We start from the raw sequence: 18,578 nt of genomic DNA, 5'->3' as shown, positions 1-18,578 counted from the left end.
AAGATACTCGTTTTCCCTACCTTTTAACACTTCTGTAGTGAGACATGATATTCATTTACTAAGAATGATCTCTTGTTTTTACTCTATCATCTTTCTCACAATTATTTTCTTAGGTTGAACTTTACCACCGACTTTCTTGGGACCCATGGCATGATATATAATAACTTTTAAATTAAAAAAGCAAAAAAGCAGGCAAACAATGAAATTCTTCACAAAGAATTCAAAGCGCAGCCACGGTCGTCACTACGCCGATAAACTTGTAAATAAACTGAGAGCGCTTCACCCTGCGCCCCCAGCACCATGAGCTCGTTCGACACATACGCATACAAACAGATGTCATCATCCAAGCAAACCGTCGTGTACCAATTCAAATTTTACGATGAATTTGATGTCGTGTTCCAAAAAACTTGTCTTCTAGGACAGTCGTCAACCGAGGTTCCACTGTATATATATATAATGTGCATTACCAGCAAGATTTTCCATGCTAATTTGTATACAAAAAAAAAAACGGTCACGCAAGGAATAAGTTTAATACTGTACTTCAATGATACTAAAGTGTGATAACTTTATCCCTAGGAGTAATGGCAAGACTGGTCAAGGGTGAGGACTAGACCCATGAAGATGGGCATGAGGCAAGATATGGAATGAGTTGGGGAGTGGAGGGTGGAGTGAGGCACTGAATCACTACCTGTGTGGAGGGGAGTGCCGAGCCTGCGTGGAGAGCCTCTCTCACCCTCCTGCCGCCGCCACCACCACAGCCTGGCACTGTCAGCTCCACACATACACACCAGCTTACTCATTCATGACATTGGGGTCAACCATTATCTAAGTTATGGAGACGGGAGAGAAAAGAAACAAGTCAACATTACTCGGGGCAAGGAGCAACACTTGATGGAGAGCTGTGAGACAATATTGCCATCATATATGTCAGTATAAAGCAAGTCACTGAAGAAACATGAGCACTAAAACTAATGAATGTGGCCCCCCCCAACCAGGAGGTTGAGATGGTGGTGGAAAGTGATCACCAGTACCCACATGCCCTTCATGATTGTGTTTAGCACCTCATGACTCAGTCAGTTGTCGACAAGCTTTATTCCCTGATACAGGGATTCTTACTCTACTTACTGTGACAGCTTCAAGGATATTTTCAGAAGATCAGGTCAATGTAGGTCGTCATGTTATAAGCATGCCGCAACAAACTGACTTAGTGTGTCATCCGGCGGTGCTTCCCATGTCGTGAGGCATGACTTAAAAGAATGCAGGATGAAGGATTGATTACCTGCATCCTGAATGTCACATTTTGACATTCAGGGCGCTGGGATGTCAGTTTGGTGCGGTGAAACTGATTGATAGGCTGATATGGAAAGTCTTGGCCGATCATGGATACACATTTATTGCCAATTTTTTACATGTTTTGTAGAGCAATGATATTTAATGAAGAAAGATGCATGATTAAATGTTTCTGCCTATCCCCTGGTTCAGAGAAACTTTTGTAATAACTCTAATTCATAATTCTAGATTAACAATTGGGGAAACTATGACTGCCATTTTAAATAAAGTTAAATTTTGTACCAGGGAAACATAACCTACATGCACACAACACACTCAAATTGAAAGTTTTTTAACTAAGCCCATTAATAAGGGTGATTCCAACTATTACATGTAGGCTGACATATGGCCTTGAATGCCTACCCACCCTTAAGTTTAGCCCTACTTCAAACACCAGTTACTGCCCACCCAGGTACAATATTCTTACTGAGAGGGACCTGAAACATTTTATCTCAATAACTCAAGCTTATCTTTTTTGTGTGTGTGGAGAATAGTAATACATGACCTCCCCAGTATAGGCTAGTCCAAGCAGAAATCCTGGTAGCAGCATATAAAACTCAACATGAGTTACAAGATGCCAACATTCATACCTCTCGATATGAATTGCCATGTAGGATGTTCTCTGACCGAAGACAGAAGAGAGATGGTTATGAAAGTTTCAAGAGCCAGATCTGCTTAATAACTAACAGCTGAATTTATTATGATAAAAAACAAATATCAGGAAAAAAGATGCATATTTAAACTTTAGATCAACTAAATTCTCTTTTTTGCCATGATTAAATTTATAAATGATACCGGTTACATATCTGCACATTAAATTTAAATAAACTCAAAACAACTGGAATAGCATACAATTTAGCAGGTCTGGTAATGAAAATATGGCCAAATAACGCTGGGATTGAGGGTCGGCTTCAGACAAGCTTATCCTCCACCTGTGATGGATGCTATGGCCCCAGACACCCACATGAGGGTTCAACTCAGCATGAACAATTGCACATGAATTAAACTATAAAAAGAAGGAAATCAAGTAGACTACTTCTCGTCAAACAAATCTGTAATAATTAAATATCTTAACAATGAACAACATATACTTACAGTTGTTGTCTCCTATACAAATGCAAAATGCTTCCAAACAACTGTAGTTGGTGACTGGGGAAATTTTAAAGAGTAATATGGCCAATTATGAGAAGTCTGTAATGGTTATGCCTTATGAATGGGGTGACACTTGAACACACACAGTTTTGAAGAAGTAAAGAATAGTGAACTGCTGTGACCTAACCAGGAAGTGCAAGGTGCTTGTCAGTTGAAGCAAGGATCAGATCATTTTATACAGAGTAATTTAATTATCAAATGTATACAGATCCCACATGGTTTACTGAGAAGCACCTGAATTTGATGACAGATGGTGGAGCTTGAAATTTTTGAAAATATTTATATAAAAGACTCACCAAATATTAACAATCACTAGAATGTAACTAATTAGGCAAGAGGCAATGGTGTGTGCGATATTTTCAAGCCCCTAAAAGGGTCTGTTCAGTTATGGGTGAGAAGGTGGAGATGAAGCGCAGGTGATTTAAGGCATGACCCCCATGATGGCATTATGGCGGGCTCGCTTGCCCTCTTCCTCAGAGATGCGCTGTTCAATGAGAAATTGCGCTGTTGAGAGTCCTGATGGTAGACCTGTGATGGTGACAATGCGGTTACGAGTACCAGGAGCATAGTTACCCTTCTTGGAGATCTGAATAGTGGTGCCGGAGATATGCTGGATCTCTACCAAAGACTTTCCCCCAGGACCCAGGATAGCGCCAACAATGTGCTCACCAACTTCAACCTCAACCTTCTTGCTACCATCTGGAGCTCCTGGAGGAAGTTCACCAGGGGATGGGCTCTTCCTCAAAGGAGTGCCAAGCCCAAATGAGTTACTATTCAGGGGTAAACTTCCCCCCATTTCTGAAGACTGCCGACGAAAGGGATCAAATGGTGGTTCGGAGTTAAAACGATCCACTTGACGCTGCGGGGAAGTGGGTCCACCTAAACCTTGTCCTAAGTTGAGACCTGATGCCACTGTTGTGCCGATGGGCCCAAAAGGGCCATTGTTCCCATTGCTCATTGATGATCCATGGTATGATTCATTTGGGTTGTTGGAATTGTTCATATTGCCCAACATAGGGTTATTGCCCATATTGCCTTGTCCTTGACCTCCCTGGCCTCCATGACCCCCCTGATGACCAGAGGGGTTGCCCAAACCTAACCCTAAACCAATGATACCATAGTTGATTAAAGTGTTGATGGCTTGGCAAACCTCAGCATTGGATTGATCAGAAAATCCAGATGAACGGAGAATGGACCTCACATGTTCCAGAAGCTGGGCAGTAACAACAGGATTTCCAGCACCACCATTTGGGTATGCTGAGCTTAAATTCAACGTTAGGTTTACCCCACCTCCAAGAAGGTTGCCCAATCCACTTACTGAAAATAAGAAGAAGCTGAATCACTAGGCATATTTATTAATATATTAATTATAATTAATGATCATTATTTAATGATGAATAATTAAATTTGCAGTACGCAAACCCTTCACATACTGCTGTCACAATTACAAATCAAATCACTACTTCAATCAAGTTTTTTATTCAGTACTCTTAAGACAATTTATATTAAAACATACCAGCGGACAAGGGATTATTCATGCCACCTAAGCTTCCATTCTGCATACTCTGTCCTCCAGGAGAATTAGCAAAGGGTGAGCCAGTTGGATTGGGATTGGCAACAGGGCCAGTAATGTCAGCATAACTGACATTAAGACACGTGCCACTCTGGGGATCCTCAACAATCTTTGCCAGGATCATTAAGCATGCATTCTTGCTATTTTCCACGTCATTAGCTGTGCAAAAGAAGGTAAAAACGAAATCAGTGTTCAGATACATACATAATACTGTATATGAATAAAATGAAGATCTTCCCTTTTTCATGTCAAATATTCACTCTCGGATGTTATGTTCATTTAAGGTGCTAATAATCTTTACTACTGGTGAAGAAAAAATACACAAAATTAAACTGTCCCAAAAAAATTAAGCCACTTAAGCAGATTATCTAATCATTTATGGTTTCCATGTTTGAATACTGACCTTACTTTACTTCAATAGTATGAGGCACATGAACCATCAGGTTCTTATGTAAGTTGGTCTTTCACACATACTGCATTTCCAAAGCCTGCTTTTAAATTTTAATGCTAGCTTTTAAATACATTAACCAAAAATTTATACACAAGCCATCCACAACTTAACTATCAACAAAAGCTATCCTAACACCTTTATAAATACATTTTAATTCCTCAACTATATACTGTACTCGCATAATAAATACCCATTATAAGGTGCTTATTTACTTGCTCAAACTAGAACATACTTAGTATGTTCACAGAGTGTAGATATATTCTTGCCTATTTAAGTATAGTATGCTCATTATTAATACAGCCAGCCACTTGGTTTACGAACTTAAGTTAAATGAACGTTTCAGTTTCACGATCAGGGTTGGGGTTTCACACTTCACAAACTAAGTTTGGGAAGCAAGGAAGCGGTCCGCCAGGCCTCGTGCTGGCCCGGGGTGGTGGGAAGGTGGGTGTAAGACGGCCTAGTTTGCCCAGTGACCATGTCGGGCGCCACCACTCTAGTGCCTTCTACCCTGTGACGTCATAAATTCATGGCCCAATGTTCCCATTGTTTTGATTTGTCACAAGGCTGTTGTGTTCATTCTATGACTTTGATGAACATACAAACCAATCTCCATTCAATGCACTATATGAGACCAAGCCCGGTGCGTTGCAGGGTTGGATTCATTGTAGGGTACCTTCAGGATGAGTTTGTCTGTCATTTTTTTTTCTTGTAAACAATAAAAATGCATAATCATATTATATACTGTACCTATATATTACTACTCAAATAAAAACTGTAACAGTATTTTTTAGTAATCTTAGTGTTGGAATTATGTCCATCTTGAATTCTCATGGAGTTGTGAATATTACACAGTAAATACGTACTGTGCTGTATGTTGAGTACTACAATAGTTAATGAAAACTATTGTACACAAAAATTACTGCAACCTTAAGCTTAACACTTTAACACTTGGTAATTTAAATTTAACACTTGTTCTCAACTGTACACTCAACACATGATGTTCTTGGATGTTTGCATCAGCTTTGCTGGTGCTCGCTGCTGCTGTGCTTGCTTCAACTGCTTCTGAGCTGGTGCTGGCAGATGTTGTACAAGTGCTGGGTACGGCTGTGCTTGTGCTGGGTACGGCTGTGCTTGTGCTGGATACGGCTGTGCTCGCGCTGGGTACGGCTGTGCTCGCGCTGGGTACGGCTGTGCTCGCGCTGGGTACGGCTGTGCTCGCGCTGGGTACGGCTGTGCTCGCGCTGGGTACGGCTGTGCAAGTGCTGGGTACGGCTGTGCAAGTGCTGGGTACGGCTGTGCAAGTGCAAGTGCTGGGTACGGTTGTGCAAGTGCAAGTGCTGGGTACGGCTGTGCAAGTGCAAGTGCTGGGTACGGCTGTGCAAGTGCTGGGTACGGCTGTGCAAGTGCTGGGTACCCGCTGTGCAAGTGCTGGGTACGGCTGTGCAAATGCTGGGTACGGCTGTGCAAGTGCTGGGTACGGCTGTGCTGGTTGATTTTCTGCTACTAGTTCTTGCAAAATATTGACTCATTTTTGGCACTAATAAGGCACTATTAGCAAGTCTCCAAGACATCTTGTTGTATAACAATACAGCTGTAGTAAAAAAATGGTGAATTCCACGACTATTCTTCCACCAACGGACAAACACATCACTCGCAGACAAAGCTAATGGCTCTGGTTGCCTACTGTATGAACGAAGACTAGGTCAATACACCCTATAGTAGGCTGGTGGTTAAGCTAGATCCAATAACATAAATCTCTCTCAAATATTGGATTTACATCAAATTATATATTTTTGGGTTATACATTTAGTTTAGCAACATTATTATAATAATAAGAGCTATAAAAAAAAACATTTTAGAACCGATTTATTAATTTTATTATTTCGAAGCAGTAGGTCACTGAACTGTGGCGATGAAATCTAACGAGACACGCATGGTGGTGTGCATACGGATTAGACCCGTCCACTTTGCTGGCGTTCTTGTGCCAATAACATGAATAATTTCTCAAATAGCAGATGTCTATTATTACAGTATATTTTTGGCTTTATTTAGGTTACTTTAATTAAGATAATAAAGAGCTATTAGAACACCAGCTTTAGAAATGATTTATTAGTCTGAAAATTTCAATCATGGGTCACTGAACTATGACGACACAGACGAAAGTGAGTGAAACCTCACTGTAAAGTGAGGTTTACAGTACAGTATTCCCTTATCTATCCACCCTCACTCATCTTCTTTCATCACAGAAAATGTATATAAGAAGATTTTAACATTAGCTAGCTATTCACACTTTAGCCTTTAAATTAATCTACAAAGATACATGTGTCACAAATCAGTGAACGAAAATCGTGGAGAAACAGTCTTTCACTTGTGTGTGGACCACTCTAGCTGGTGTTTGGTTAATATGGTCCACTTGTGTGGTCCACTTGTGTGGTCCACTTGTGTGATCCAACTTGTCATATAAAGGAATTATTATAATTGTATTTTGTGATAGAATGGGAAGGTTTTCCACCAGTCTGTGAACTCTGTCCCAACATCGTAAGCTTGTGGACCACTAGTGGACTACTTGTGGTCCACTTGTGTGGTCCACTTGTATGATTCAACTTGTCATATGAAGGAATTATTATAATTGTATTCTGTGATAGAATGGGAAAGTTTTCACCAGTCTGTGAACTCTGTCCCAACATCATAAGCAAATCCACACATCACCCACTTTGGCGAACCATTGTTCTTTGAACCGGGTGAGTAAATCCGGCCTGAAAAGCGTGTGATCTAGCTAGAGATGCAGCGAATCAGAATATGTTGAATCGAGGTTGTACTGTATCTGCACAATCAGGGAAGATCCATGCACCATGTCGGCTCCAAATGCATGCATTGTGTTAGTGATGACTGACTGGTGGGTGGATGGGCAGGCAGGGTATGGGTGGGGTGGGAAATAGGATGGCTGGCAGACAGGGTTAGCAGGTGGGTGGGCAGAACTATGGGTGGGTGGGTGGATGGATGGATTGGTGGCTGACTAACTGGCGGGCTGGCTAGCTAGCTAACTAGCAGGCAGGTAGGTGGGTGGGCTGGCTGGGTGAGCAGCTTTGGGTGGGTGGGTGGGTAGGTAGATGGATTGGTGGCCAGCTGGAAGGCAGGCAGGGTGGGAAGGTGCATGGGCAGGGAGGATGACTTTGTGGACAGGCTAGGCGAATGGGCAGGTGGCCAGTGTGGATGTGTGGGTTGGTGGCTGACTGGTGGGCAGGCTGTGTGGGCAAGTTGTGGGTGAGGTGGGCTAGATGGGTTGCTGATGGGCAGGCATTTAGGTCAGTTGCTGGGTGGGCAGATTTCTAAGTGGGTTGCTGGGTGGGCTGGTTTCTAAGTGGGTTGGTGGGCAGACTGGATGGGATCGGGCGGCGCAGGATGGCAGGCTTGGGTGGGTTCGGGCAGGCAGGATGGCAGGCTTGGGTGGGTACGGGCAGGCAGATGGAATGGCGGGCTTGGGTGGGTACGGGCAGGCAGATGGAATGGCGGGCTTGGGTGGGTTCGGGCAGGCGGATGGGATGACGGGCTTGGGTGGGTTCGGGCGGGTGGATGGGATGACAGGCATGAGTGGGTTCGGGTATGTGGGATGGCTTGGGTGAGTTTGGGCGGGCTTGCTGGCTAGCAGGCAGGCGGGCTGGCTGGCTAGCAAGCAGGCAGACTATCACAGACTGGCTCTGGTTACACCACATCCCCTCAGTCCCCCCATTCCTGTTACATCCTACCCTCCTCCCCATCCCCACACTGGACCCTCTCAAAAATATTCCCCACCCTCCAGGCATGTGTAGATGGGTGTATTAATACGGTTCAGATTCTCGGCTACCTTCCTATCAGATGGTGGCCTTGGAGGCAGACTGCCCTGACCGACTGGCCTGGCCAACCGATCGACCAACTGTCCTGACTTCCTTATACATATACAAGAAGGTATTGTACTTTGGGTTTGTGTGAGTACATACATAACATTGGTGTTCTGTAAACATCACTCATGTTGTTTACAAACTGTGACTGGTTGCTACCACAACTGTGAGTGCCTAACAGCCTTTGACTGGTTATTATTGACTGACTTGTGACTGTGAATGCCTGACTGACTTGTGATTGTGAATGCCTGCCTGACTTCGACTTGTGACTGAAATACCAGTACAATTTGTACATGAAGTTTTGAAAATAAAATCAAAGGGAATGAAACAAATGTCAATTAAAGTCTTTTTTCAAAGGCTTCCAAGAAAGCTGGCATTGCCTTACCTGCACCTGACTCATCACATGTTGACCCATATGCATCAACATCTGAGGTTACTTTATCACCATTATTCTCAGTCAACCTAACACCAACATCCACCACTACCTCGTCCATGTAAATAACTGATACATCAACAATGATCATTAACATAACAAGCGGATCAGGACTTGTTTTATTGGCGAGTACAAACAAAATACTGTCGCATTTATGCCATGAACTTGTCGATGTTTTCCCTTAGGTTTGTTCCTACATGTCTCGTATTTTTTCTAATTTCTCTTTCACGAACTTACACGATAACCAACGGGTCTCATCCCTGAGGGGTTCGCAACCAAGTGGTCCTCTGTATTGCACTATGATCATTTTCATTCTACAAATCAAGATATAATTTGAGGACTTATCAAACATACATTTAAAACCAGTCTCTCTAAAGTTTCACTCAAACAATGGCTCTCATCAATTGACATTTTTCACTACAGAACTTTATAAATATTTATGGAAATTGGATTCTGATTATAAATCATCTTGAGATTTCTTTGGCAATTATCTAATACATTTTATTATTATGCACACAATATCATTAATTAAACATTTTGGAGCATGACACCGTCATGCCCTAACAAATTTATTAAAAAATATTAAATTCGATACCATTTTTTAATTTTTCTTCAATCACCCACATTTAATAAAAAATTTCCTTAAATTTTACAACATAACAAATTAAGAACTAACTGTCTATGAGGAATTGAGATCAATACCAAATATAATTTTAAATTCGTTATACAGTAACCATTTAAACTGTCATGGTTTTGCATTGCAGGATAATGCAAACTTGATTTATAACAAGTAAATAATATTTATAAAATGATTTTTATATTTTTTTTTAGAAAAAAAAAAAAACAGCAAATGCAGAAAATAACTCACATATGACAGTGATACACCTCTCAGCCAAAGACTGATCTTTAGCTTTTTGGGAGATCTGAACATAGGCACCACTTTCTTCTTTGATCTGCTTGATGTAAGTGCCACCCTTACCAATGATCATGCCCGCTGTGCTATTGGGGACCAAAATCTTCACCTGTGGGGATCGAGCACTTCTTGAAATCTGATGAAGGTAGATGAATCGGACTTAATGGCAACATTTTTATATTATGTGCAAGAAATAAAAGTAAATTCAAAACACACACAAATACAGCAGTAAATTTTTATAAAATAAAAAGTCTTGGAATAGAATAAACAAAAAAAAATAAAAATTATTATGTCCAATTTGCTCACCTATGTAAACAAAACAAACACCTTCAGATTTACCAATAGTTCGGGAATTGATTGGGAAAAACACATACCAGCAGGGTCATAATAAATAACACTAGCAATATAAATATTTAAGGGGCCGGGAATCGACAAAATATTCAAATTATGTGAAAATTACTAATAAATGTTTAACACATTTCCAACTTATTGGCTTCAGCATCGTGAAACTTCATCCCAATATTTTCAGAAATTGATTTTAGACAATTTTTTTTAAAAAGCAGAACAGCTCCTATTAACTGGAACTGATGGATAATGCAGCAATAAAGAGATGCAAGCACCTACCCAATGCACAAAGAAGACTAGTAAGAAGTGTCCACAAAGTGGATATGCAGCTGGTGCCTTTATAGCATTGCTGAGTAATACATAATAAAACAAATAATAACGAGTAAATATGTTATGTTCTATTTTATTATACATCATATAAATACACTGCCCAATATTAATATGTTACTTTCACCAATGTCCACAATTTTATTATTTTAGTAGAAATTTTTTTCCACCTTCGTTTATTATCTGATTGTGTTGTAATCTTTACATCCTGTAGAGTGCATACCCGTCCTTAACTATGTAAAGATAGAATGTAATTGGTCAACATTAAATCAGCTACAACTGGCAGATCTTGGGGGTTTCGATTTTTTTTGGCTAGGGGGGGGGGGGGGAGGGGTGATCTTTAGGTTGTTTTGATGATTATTAACCAGATTAGGGCTTTATCACTTATACAACGTATAATATATATCCCCTAAATCATTATAATTATCCCAATATTTTGTTTTTTGGGGGGTTATTTTTTCTTGACTTCATTTCAACACATACTGATCTACAACTTTCACATATTCGAGTATGAATGCCAAACAATGTTTATTACAACATACAAGTAAATTAATGAATTAGAACTACCTAATTCATTGTCTGTAACTTCAATTTCAATTATCTCTAAACCTAGAGTTTTAACTTTCAGGATAACAAATCCAGTTTCTGACCGATTCTCACCATTTTTACATAAAGTGTGCACAGCTGTCTGTTCTTCAATCCTATTTGGTGGTTTTTTTCATAAACCTTAAATGTTGGGAGTTATAAATTTTTTGGTCAAAATTTGGCACATATTTCAAATATGTTTATATTTGGCAACATATTTCAAAATATGTTGGCACATATTTTAAATATAACATATTATATGTTATAATATTGCCATTTTTTTTTTACAGTAAACTACAATATACTGAATCCTATAATAAATAAAAATGAAGATCATACACTCTTCTGAGAGCATAACACCACCAAATGAACAATTTGTGATATTTAATATTTTTTATGCTCATTTGAAAATCTGAAATTTTTATTATTCTATAATTAATTTTAATTCTCTTGCTTTTCAAGTTACGTTGGTGATTATTTAGACAAAGTTGGGGCATGTGCCCAGTAGATTATGTACAACAAATTTGAAAGTGTTTGAGCAAGGTGCAAAATTTCATTTTGCTGCACCTTAAAATAGGTTTTAATTTCAAATAGCTTTTGAAATGTGCTAAATTACTAATGAGTAATCAAAAAGGTGATGCAGTTCTTCCCAACAACACATGAATATAACTTAAATGAATTGTACTGCACTAAATTATAATTAAGTGCAAATTGCATGTAGAATCATTACTGAAAAGATGATGAGGGAAGACCTAAGAGGCATATGGTCCATCAGAAATACAACTGACGAGCGTAAAGATAAGACCGTGGTAGCAAATTAACCCTTAGGCAGCAATTACCGTCTAATGTTGATTCACAGTGTAATGTGGTTATCATCATGACTTAACAATTTTGATCTGGGTTTTACATATATGATGCAAATAAGGAAATAGTTGTCTGTAGATGTAATAAAGTTTACCTTGACCCATGAAAAAATCCTGCTATCATTTCATAGTTACATTACTATGTGAATGTGGTTATCGTCATGAATGTTACTAGATAAATGCAGTCATTGTTACTGTACTATATGAGCTCACTTATCCAAACTATACAAGAAGGACCCCCAGCTGGATAAGCCAGACATCCGGATAAGCAAAATTCTCACTGGGGAAGTCTAAAAGTGAAAATTTTTGCAATTTTTTGTACCACAAGCAACATAATTTTAATTTATTTGAATTTACACACTGTAATTAAAAAATATAACAGTACATACTGCATAAAATTCCATAATAATTACATGTTATGCATACCAATAATGTTCATATGGTTTTCACAACTCTGTATGGTTGTAATGAGGTACAGTATATCAGGTAAACCAATCATCAATTGAACCATTATTTTTATGAACAAATCCACAAGGATTGTGGATTTGTTCATTTGATGCATCACACTATTGTGATTTGTGTGTGTAATGAAGTAAGGGCGAAGAGGTAGAACGGCCTATTGATATAGCTCAAGTGCATGGGGAAGTTTGGTTTGTGTCTCGGAGAGGCTGCAGGATCCAAGTAAGTTCAGTAGAACTTCTGGTTTCAGCTCTTTTGACCATGTCATAGCTCAGTCGATTAAGGCAGCGTCTGGGATGCTCTCGGACGTAGGTTCGAATCCTCGTCACGGCCTTTGTGGATTTGTTCATTTGATGCATCACGTTATTGTGATTTCTGTGTGTAGTGTAGTGTAGCGCCATTATTTTTATTTTATTTTATGTATATATATACATGAGTTCTTACATTCTTGTAAAGTCACTTGCACGCATAGTGTTTTGGGGAGGTCCTTAAGCCGTAAGCTGCTATGGGATCCTAAGGAGATTTACACCCCTGTGCGCAAGAAGAAAAATTCTAAAAAATTATTTCGTCTTCTAAAAATGTTTATTTGTGTTCCCTGAGCATGGGAAAAATATAAAAAAAAAATCCTAGGTGACATATTTCGGGCGGAATAGGCCGAAGAAGTCTGGCAAAATGTGGAGGAAGTCTGGCAAAATGTGGGCATTGACAGAGTGGTCGTCAGAGTCGGTCAGCGTCACCCGAGCTGACAGGAGGCAATCGCAAAAATCGGAGGCAACTCGTACATGATAACTTCATAGCACAGCAAGTAATTAAAAACAATAGCAAAATTTTTTCATGGGTCTTTGTTAATGCCACTATATCCATATTGATGAATCATAACCATAGATAATTTTTATAAAAACCAGGTAGTAATAACTAAAATAGGCAAATGACGATAACTCATTAGCCTCAGGATCAACGTATGATACTGACCTTCAAGGGTTAAAATACATGCTCAGATATGTTATTTGTGTACTTTTACTTCAATGCATATATTTAACATGCATGCCCAGACATTTGTTTTTCAACACTAGTTCTAGTTCCTTGAAATTTACAATAAGGGTTATATACAGTACTGCCCTTCTCTACATTCATACTTGGTTTTCTGTCCATTTACAATTAGTCCCAATTTGTGGTAAGTCATTCTAAGATGTTTCCAGCTGGAGAGAGAAACGTAGAGATATACAGCATTACTACTTCAATGTATGAGTAAAATAAACTAAGATGAGAAAAACAATTATCAACTGCCTGTACTGTACTTTAAAGTGGATATAACAAAGCACTATGTAATTTATAGTAGCACCAGATTATGAATAATTTAAAGACATAGCCCAAGAGCTAGAACCTCTAGTCTAAATTTTACAAAAAGGCAAATGCAGTGGAACACTTACTTGCAGAGCAAACAAATACATAATAATCATTTACCTGTTTCTCTCTTTCTGCAGTCATCTTGTTATCAAAATCAATTGCAGGTTTAGCATTTGGGTCAGGTTTCTCTTTAATTTTCTCCATAATGAAAGAGAGCACAGTGCATATTGCGTCCACATTGCCCGTTATAAGACAAACTCGCTCTGTTGTGCCTAAAAATGCAGATGATCATTGTGAGCTGCAATTAGTGCATCTTATACAATATATCTAAATTTAATCACCACCCCATTTCACTCCCATGGGGAAGTATCAAACCCAAGGTAATAGAAGAGTACTACAGGAATAGAAGGCTATAAAAAAAATACACCAATCAATTTAGCATATTTTCAAATTACAATGCATCACAGAAACACCACAACCATACTCCATCAAATTATCCACAGCTTCATCCCTCCACTTCACATGGTAGTGTATTATACACCTTTGAGTTACATACTGGACTCCTTATAATTTATATAATTATAAAAATTTATCTCTAGAAACATCTTTAATTTTGCTTTGTTCCCCTACCAACTGTTTGTGCATTCATCTTGCTCAATTCTCTCTCTCTCATCTCTCTTTCTCCTCTCATCTATCCCTCTCCTCTCATCTATCCCTCTCCTCTCCTCTCCACTCATCTCATCTCCTCCTCCTCCTCCTCCTCTCCCCCCTCCTCCTCCTCCTCCTCTCCCCCCTCCTCCTCCTCCTCCTCTCCCCCCTCCTCCTCCTCCTCCTCTCCCCCCTCCTCCTCCTCCTCCTCTCCCCCCTCCTCCTCCTCCTCCTCTCCCCCCTCCTCCTCCTCCTCTCCCCCCTCCTCCTCCTCCTCTCCCCCTCCTCCTCTCCCCCCTCCTCCTCCTCTTCCTCCTCTCCCCCCTCCTCCTCCTCCTCTCCCCCTCCTCCTCCTCCTCTCCCCCCTCCTCCTCCTCCTCCTCTCTCTCTTTCCCCCCCATTCTCACTCTTCTCCCTCTCTCCCTCTTTGTCCCTCTCTCTTTCTCCTTCCCAGTCTCTCTCAAATTCAATCACTCTCTTCACAGACGTTTATGTATACATTCAACATAACCAAGGCATCTCATTACCACCACTCAAATCTTATGATTTACTGACATGAACACTACATTTTTTCATGGCATCTTCATTCCTTACTATCTATTGACAGCAGTGATTCACACATACTTTTGCAGTGACCATTTCCTCTGCCCTATCCCCAACTTTACATTTTTATTTAACACTTGTATCTCATAACAGTGCATATTTATATCTTATATTAGTAAGCAGTATAAAGATAAACACTAAAAATCATGCAGCTCTCAGGCTCTCTCTCTTCCTAGCCCACTATTTTCTTTCACCTATTACAACACTGTGCTCTCAACTCTTTTAGCGAGTTGGGAGTAACTTCATTGACACTAACATTTTACATAAGGCTAACTGAAATGATTTTTCCATTAGAGATAATGTATCATCTATGAAGTCTATTCTTTGTTTTATGTTTCTCTGTAAATTAGCACCATTTTTTGTTCTGTTCAGTCTACTATGAACATGCTTCATGTTCATTTTCATGACAAACTAACATTGCTTCAAGTATAGGAATAATGACATTTGCAAATTCAGGATGGAAAAAACAAAAAGAAATAGCATGGATTATATTTTTCTGTATAAATTCCTTCCTTACTTGATATGGTAATTAATATGTACTGCAAAGTACAAAGTATAAAAAAAATCTGGTTATACTTAATTAATTCAGTTTCTGAACAAATTAATACGAAATTACAATTATACAATATAAAATTTACCAACCTATCTACTCTAGGAATGTATCTGATATCCATAACCCAAAACTGTCTTCCGAATATAGCTATTAAATAAATTATATAACAGAAAAATGCAATGGATATACAGAATGTTTATTTTAAAACATGTTTTATGTTTTGAACTCTGCACCTAAATTTCCATACATAACCCTAACTTTCACTGAAGTGAAAAAAAAAACATACTGTATATGACTTCATATTTTAAATAAATTTTGTAGTCTCACCCGGATAAAAGTCATTAGCCTTGGACATTTTGACTCGAGCACTTGTATCCTTCTGAAGCTGTGCAATTGTTTCTCCACCTTTCCCAATAATGGCACCAGCTGCAACACTTGGCACCAATATCTTCAGGTGGTATGTCCCTTCGCTCTGCATGTCTGAATGATGATAATTTGATTAGAATATATTACATTCTTACTTCACTATTTTAACACTGATAAATATTCATTTTTATTACCAAATTTGATCAAAAAACATTGTTATGCATCATATAAATAGTAACAATTTTTGATTGGCCATATTAAGTATTGGAGGTTACCTTACTGATACACAAATCAACTTTTTTTTTCTAGAATAATCAATCAACACTCGCAATATGATACCATAACCCAGAAGTTGTGTGTAAGCACATCTAGCAGATCAAATCTGAAGTGATCAATAGTAACAGCATTGAAATTCATATATATCTGATATAAATTAAACACAGTACTGTATGTTTAAAAATTGCATTTCAGCAACCATAGGAAACTAAGCAATGCAAGAAGCATGTGTTGATTGCACAGGTCAACATTGATTTAGAATCAGATCTTAACTACTAAACCAATACCCTGTACATTGTGACAATCAATACAATAAAACCACACAAGATTCAAAGGAATGTCAGGTAAATTGTGGCTGTGAAACTTCAATTTTCTGACAACCTGGTCACAATTTAGTGACAGAAAATCAAATAAAACAGAACTCATAATTTTAATCATCATATCAGACACACAAGAATGCAAACAGCAGTTTTGTGTCATCCTTTGCAGAGAATACCAAATCAGTATGAAAATTTCAATGGATAATTTCCAACACTTTCTAATTTCAACTATTCAATGTTCAAAAAATTAAGAGATACAGAGTGTATACATAATACAAGAGATGACATCTTCCCACTGAATGGAAACGACATTAAAGATGCAGATAATGATGTGTGACAGCCTAATCTTTATGTGAACATCAAACAAACTTGGCATCAGCCTGACAGCTGAAAGGGCAAAACATGTTAACTTTAAGAACTAGGTAAGCCACTCCAATGACTAATTTTTAAAGCAGCTGTTATTCCAACTGGAATATTACCCTGTACACCTCTCTCCTGTCAAGGAAAGAGTTAACAAACTATTCAAAGAACCTATGGTGCAAATATAGACTGAAATCACATATCAAATGCAAGTACAGTATAACAAGTAAAACCCTTTGAAAGTACTGTACTGTATTGTATAGCTAATTTAGCTTTTACCAATCAACTAAGTTACACATCATCATCACTCCTCCCAAGCCATTAGAAAATTCATAACAGTGTCACTCTCACTTTATGGAGACCCCCGCAACCATAGGCACCCTTTAGGCATCTCACACACTCATCCAAATTAGAGGTGGTTTGGGGGGTCAAAACTGTTTTGGTCATAATGTGTGGTGGTGGAGGCTGGGGGGAGGGAAGGGGTGTATGGTAGTGGGGGGTGATGGGTGGGGGAGAGTGGTGGGGGGAGAGGCGGCGACGCAGGCGCACCCGGTGCCGCCGACAGCGTCTCCCAGCGATCGAAGGTCGGCCATCACCTAGACCCGCTGCACATACTCCCATAAAGTGACAGAACTTTCCACATGCTTCACCTTCAGATTCAATTCTGCATCTTTCCATCCCCTGCTACGCATCCTGCGATGCTCAGAGATCAATTTCGCGTGCCATGTATAGTGCACCCTGGCTCCGTTCAGCACCAATGGAAAGTTACACCAACAGGAGAGATAAATGGGCGGAGAGGCTGGGACACCAACCAACTTTTAACTGCCTGAAACTTCGCTTACAGCGAGCGAACTGATCTTCCCCATACAAGAATTACCTTACCTGGTATATAGTGGGACCTCTTGGACATAGCATCATCCGAATCGATGTCTAGTGGTCTTTTCCTCGAGTCCGGAGTCCCGGGAGATGGAATACACTCCTCCATGTTTGAGTCTGAAGCCATGTTGTACAGAGGACGCCTACTGCGCATGCGCCACCACTGCTCCATGCCAAATATACATATTGCACTTGACATTTGTATTTAATTTTCATATAATATGGTATTCATTCTAAACAAAATATATATAAATAATAATATCAAATATCTGACTTTAATATTACAATCACGAAATATTTCATGGGAAATACTTTTTATTAATAACAATGAATGATCTGGCACCAATATTACGTCTCTACTAGTGACTAGTTTCAGCCTCCAGCTGAAAATTGTGACTCGCCATTTTATATTTAAGCGCATTGGCAGGTATTGTAGCACAGTGCGCTTAACGTCAGCAGAGATCTGAATGGCGGTATATACTCTTAGGTTGACCAATAAACGTAAATAAATAATAATAGTGTGTGTATATATATATATATATATATATATATATATATATATATATATATATATATATATATATATATATATATATATATATATATATGCGAACAAGCCTGAATGGTCCCCAGGACTATAACTCTGGGGTGTGAGTTTTCATTCATATATATATATATATATATATATATATATATATATATATATATATATATATATATATATATATATATATATATATATATATATATATATATATATATATATATATATATATATATATTGCCTCATTTAAAAACAAAACCAAAAAGTACCTAATTTCATCTTCGTAGTTTCCTACACTGAGCTTTAAATTTGCTCTGTATCTAGTGTTACCCAATCTCCCAATCTTTATATATTTAATCCAAACAATTTTATCATTG

At 38.8% G+C, this 18,578-nt stretch overlaps 1 protein-coding gene across 2 annotated transcripts; it reads right to left on the bottom strand.

The window, feature by feature from the left end:
- Positions 1-1,375: 1,375 nt before the first annotated feature.
- Positions 1,376-17,844, bottom strand: ps (RNA-binding protein Nova-1-like protein passilla). Of its 2 annotated transcripts, none has more exons than XM_045769086.2 (6): positions 17,664-17,844; positions 15,787-15,939; positions 13,773-13,927; positions 9,685-9,865; positions 3,998-4,213; positions 1,376-3,798 (listed from the first exon to the last, which is right to left on the bottom strand). In XM_045769086.2, the coding sequence occupies exons 1-6, from the start codon at positions 17,827-17,829 to the stop codon at positions 2,903-2,905; spliced, it is 1,767 nt and encodes a 588-aa protein (XP_045625042.2). In that variant the 5' UTR covers positions 17,830-17,844; the 3' UTR covers positions 1,376-2,902. The 2 variants fall into 2 exon arrangements, with proteins under 2 accessions (XP_045625042.2, XP_045625043.2); XM_045769087.2 differs by having other exon boundaries at positions 9,685-9,838; positions 17,664-17,822.
- Positions 17,845-18,578: the final 734 nt, after the last annotated feature.

Source organism: Procambarus clarkii, chromosome 51 (assembly GCF_040958095.1).
Source record: "Procambarus clarkii isolate CNS0578487 chromosome 51, FALCON_Pclarkii_2.0, whole genome shotgun sequence".
NCBI lineage: Eukaryota > Metazoa > Arthropoda > Malacostraca > Decapoda > Cambaridae > Procambarus > Procambarus clarkii.
Note: the sequence above shows the minus strand (reverse complement) of the source record. Positions and strands in the feature narration are given on the sequence as shown.

Coding starts and splice junctions, on each gene's coding strand:
- ps (XM_045769086.2), bottom strand. CDS start 17,829: ATGGAGCAGTGGTGGCGCATGCGCAGTAGGCGTCCTCTGTACAACATG. Junction 15,940..17,663: donor GAGGTCCCACTATATACCAG/GTAAGGTAATTC, acceptor ATCATCATTCAG/ACATGCAGAGCGAAGGGACA. Junction 3,799..3,997: donor GAATAATCCCTTGTCCGCTG/GTATGTTTTAAT, acceptor TCTTATTTTCAG/TAAGTGGATTGGGCAACCTT.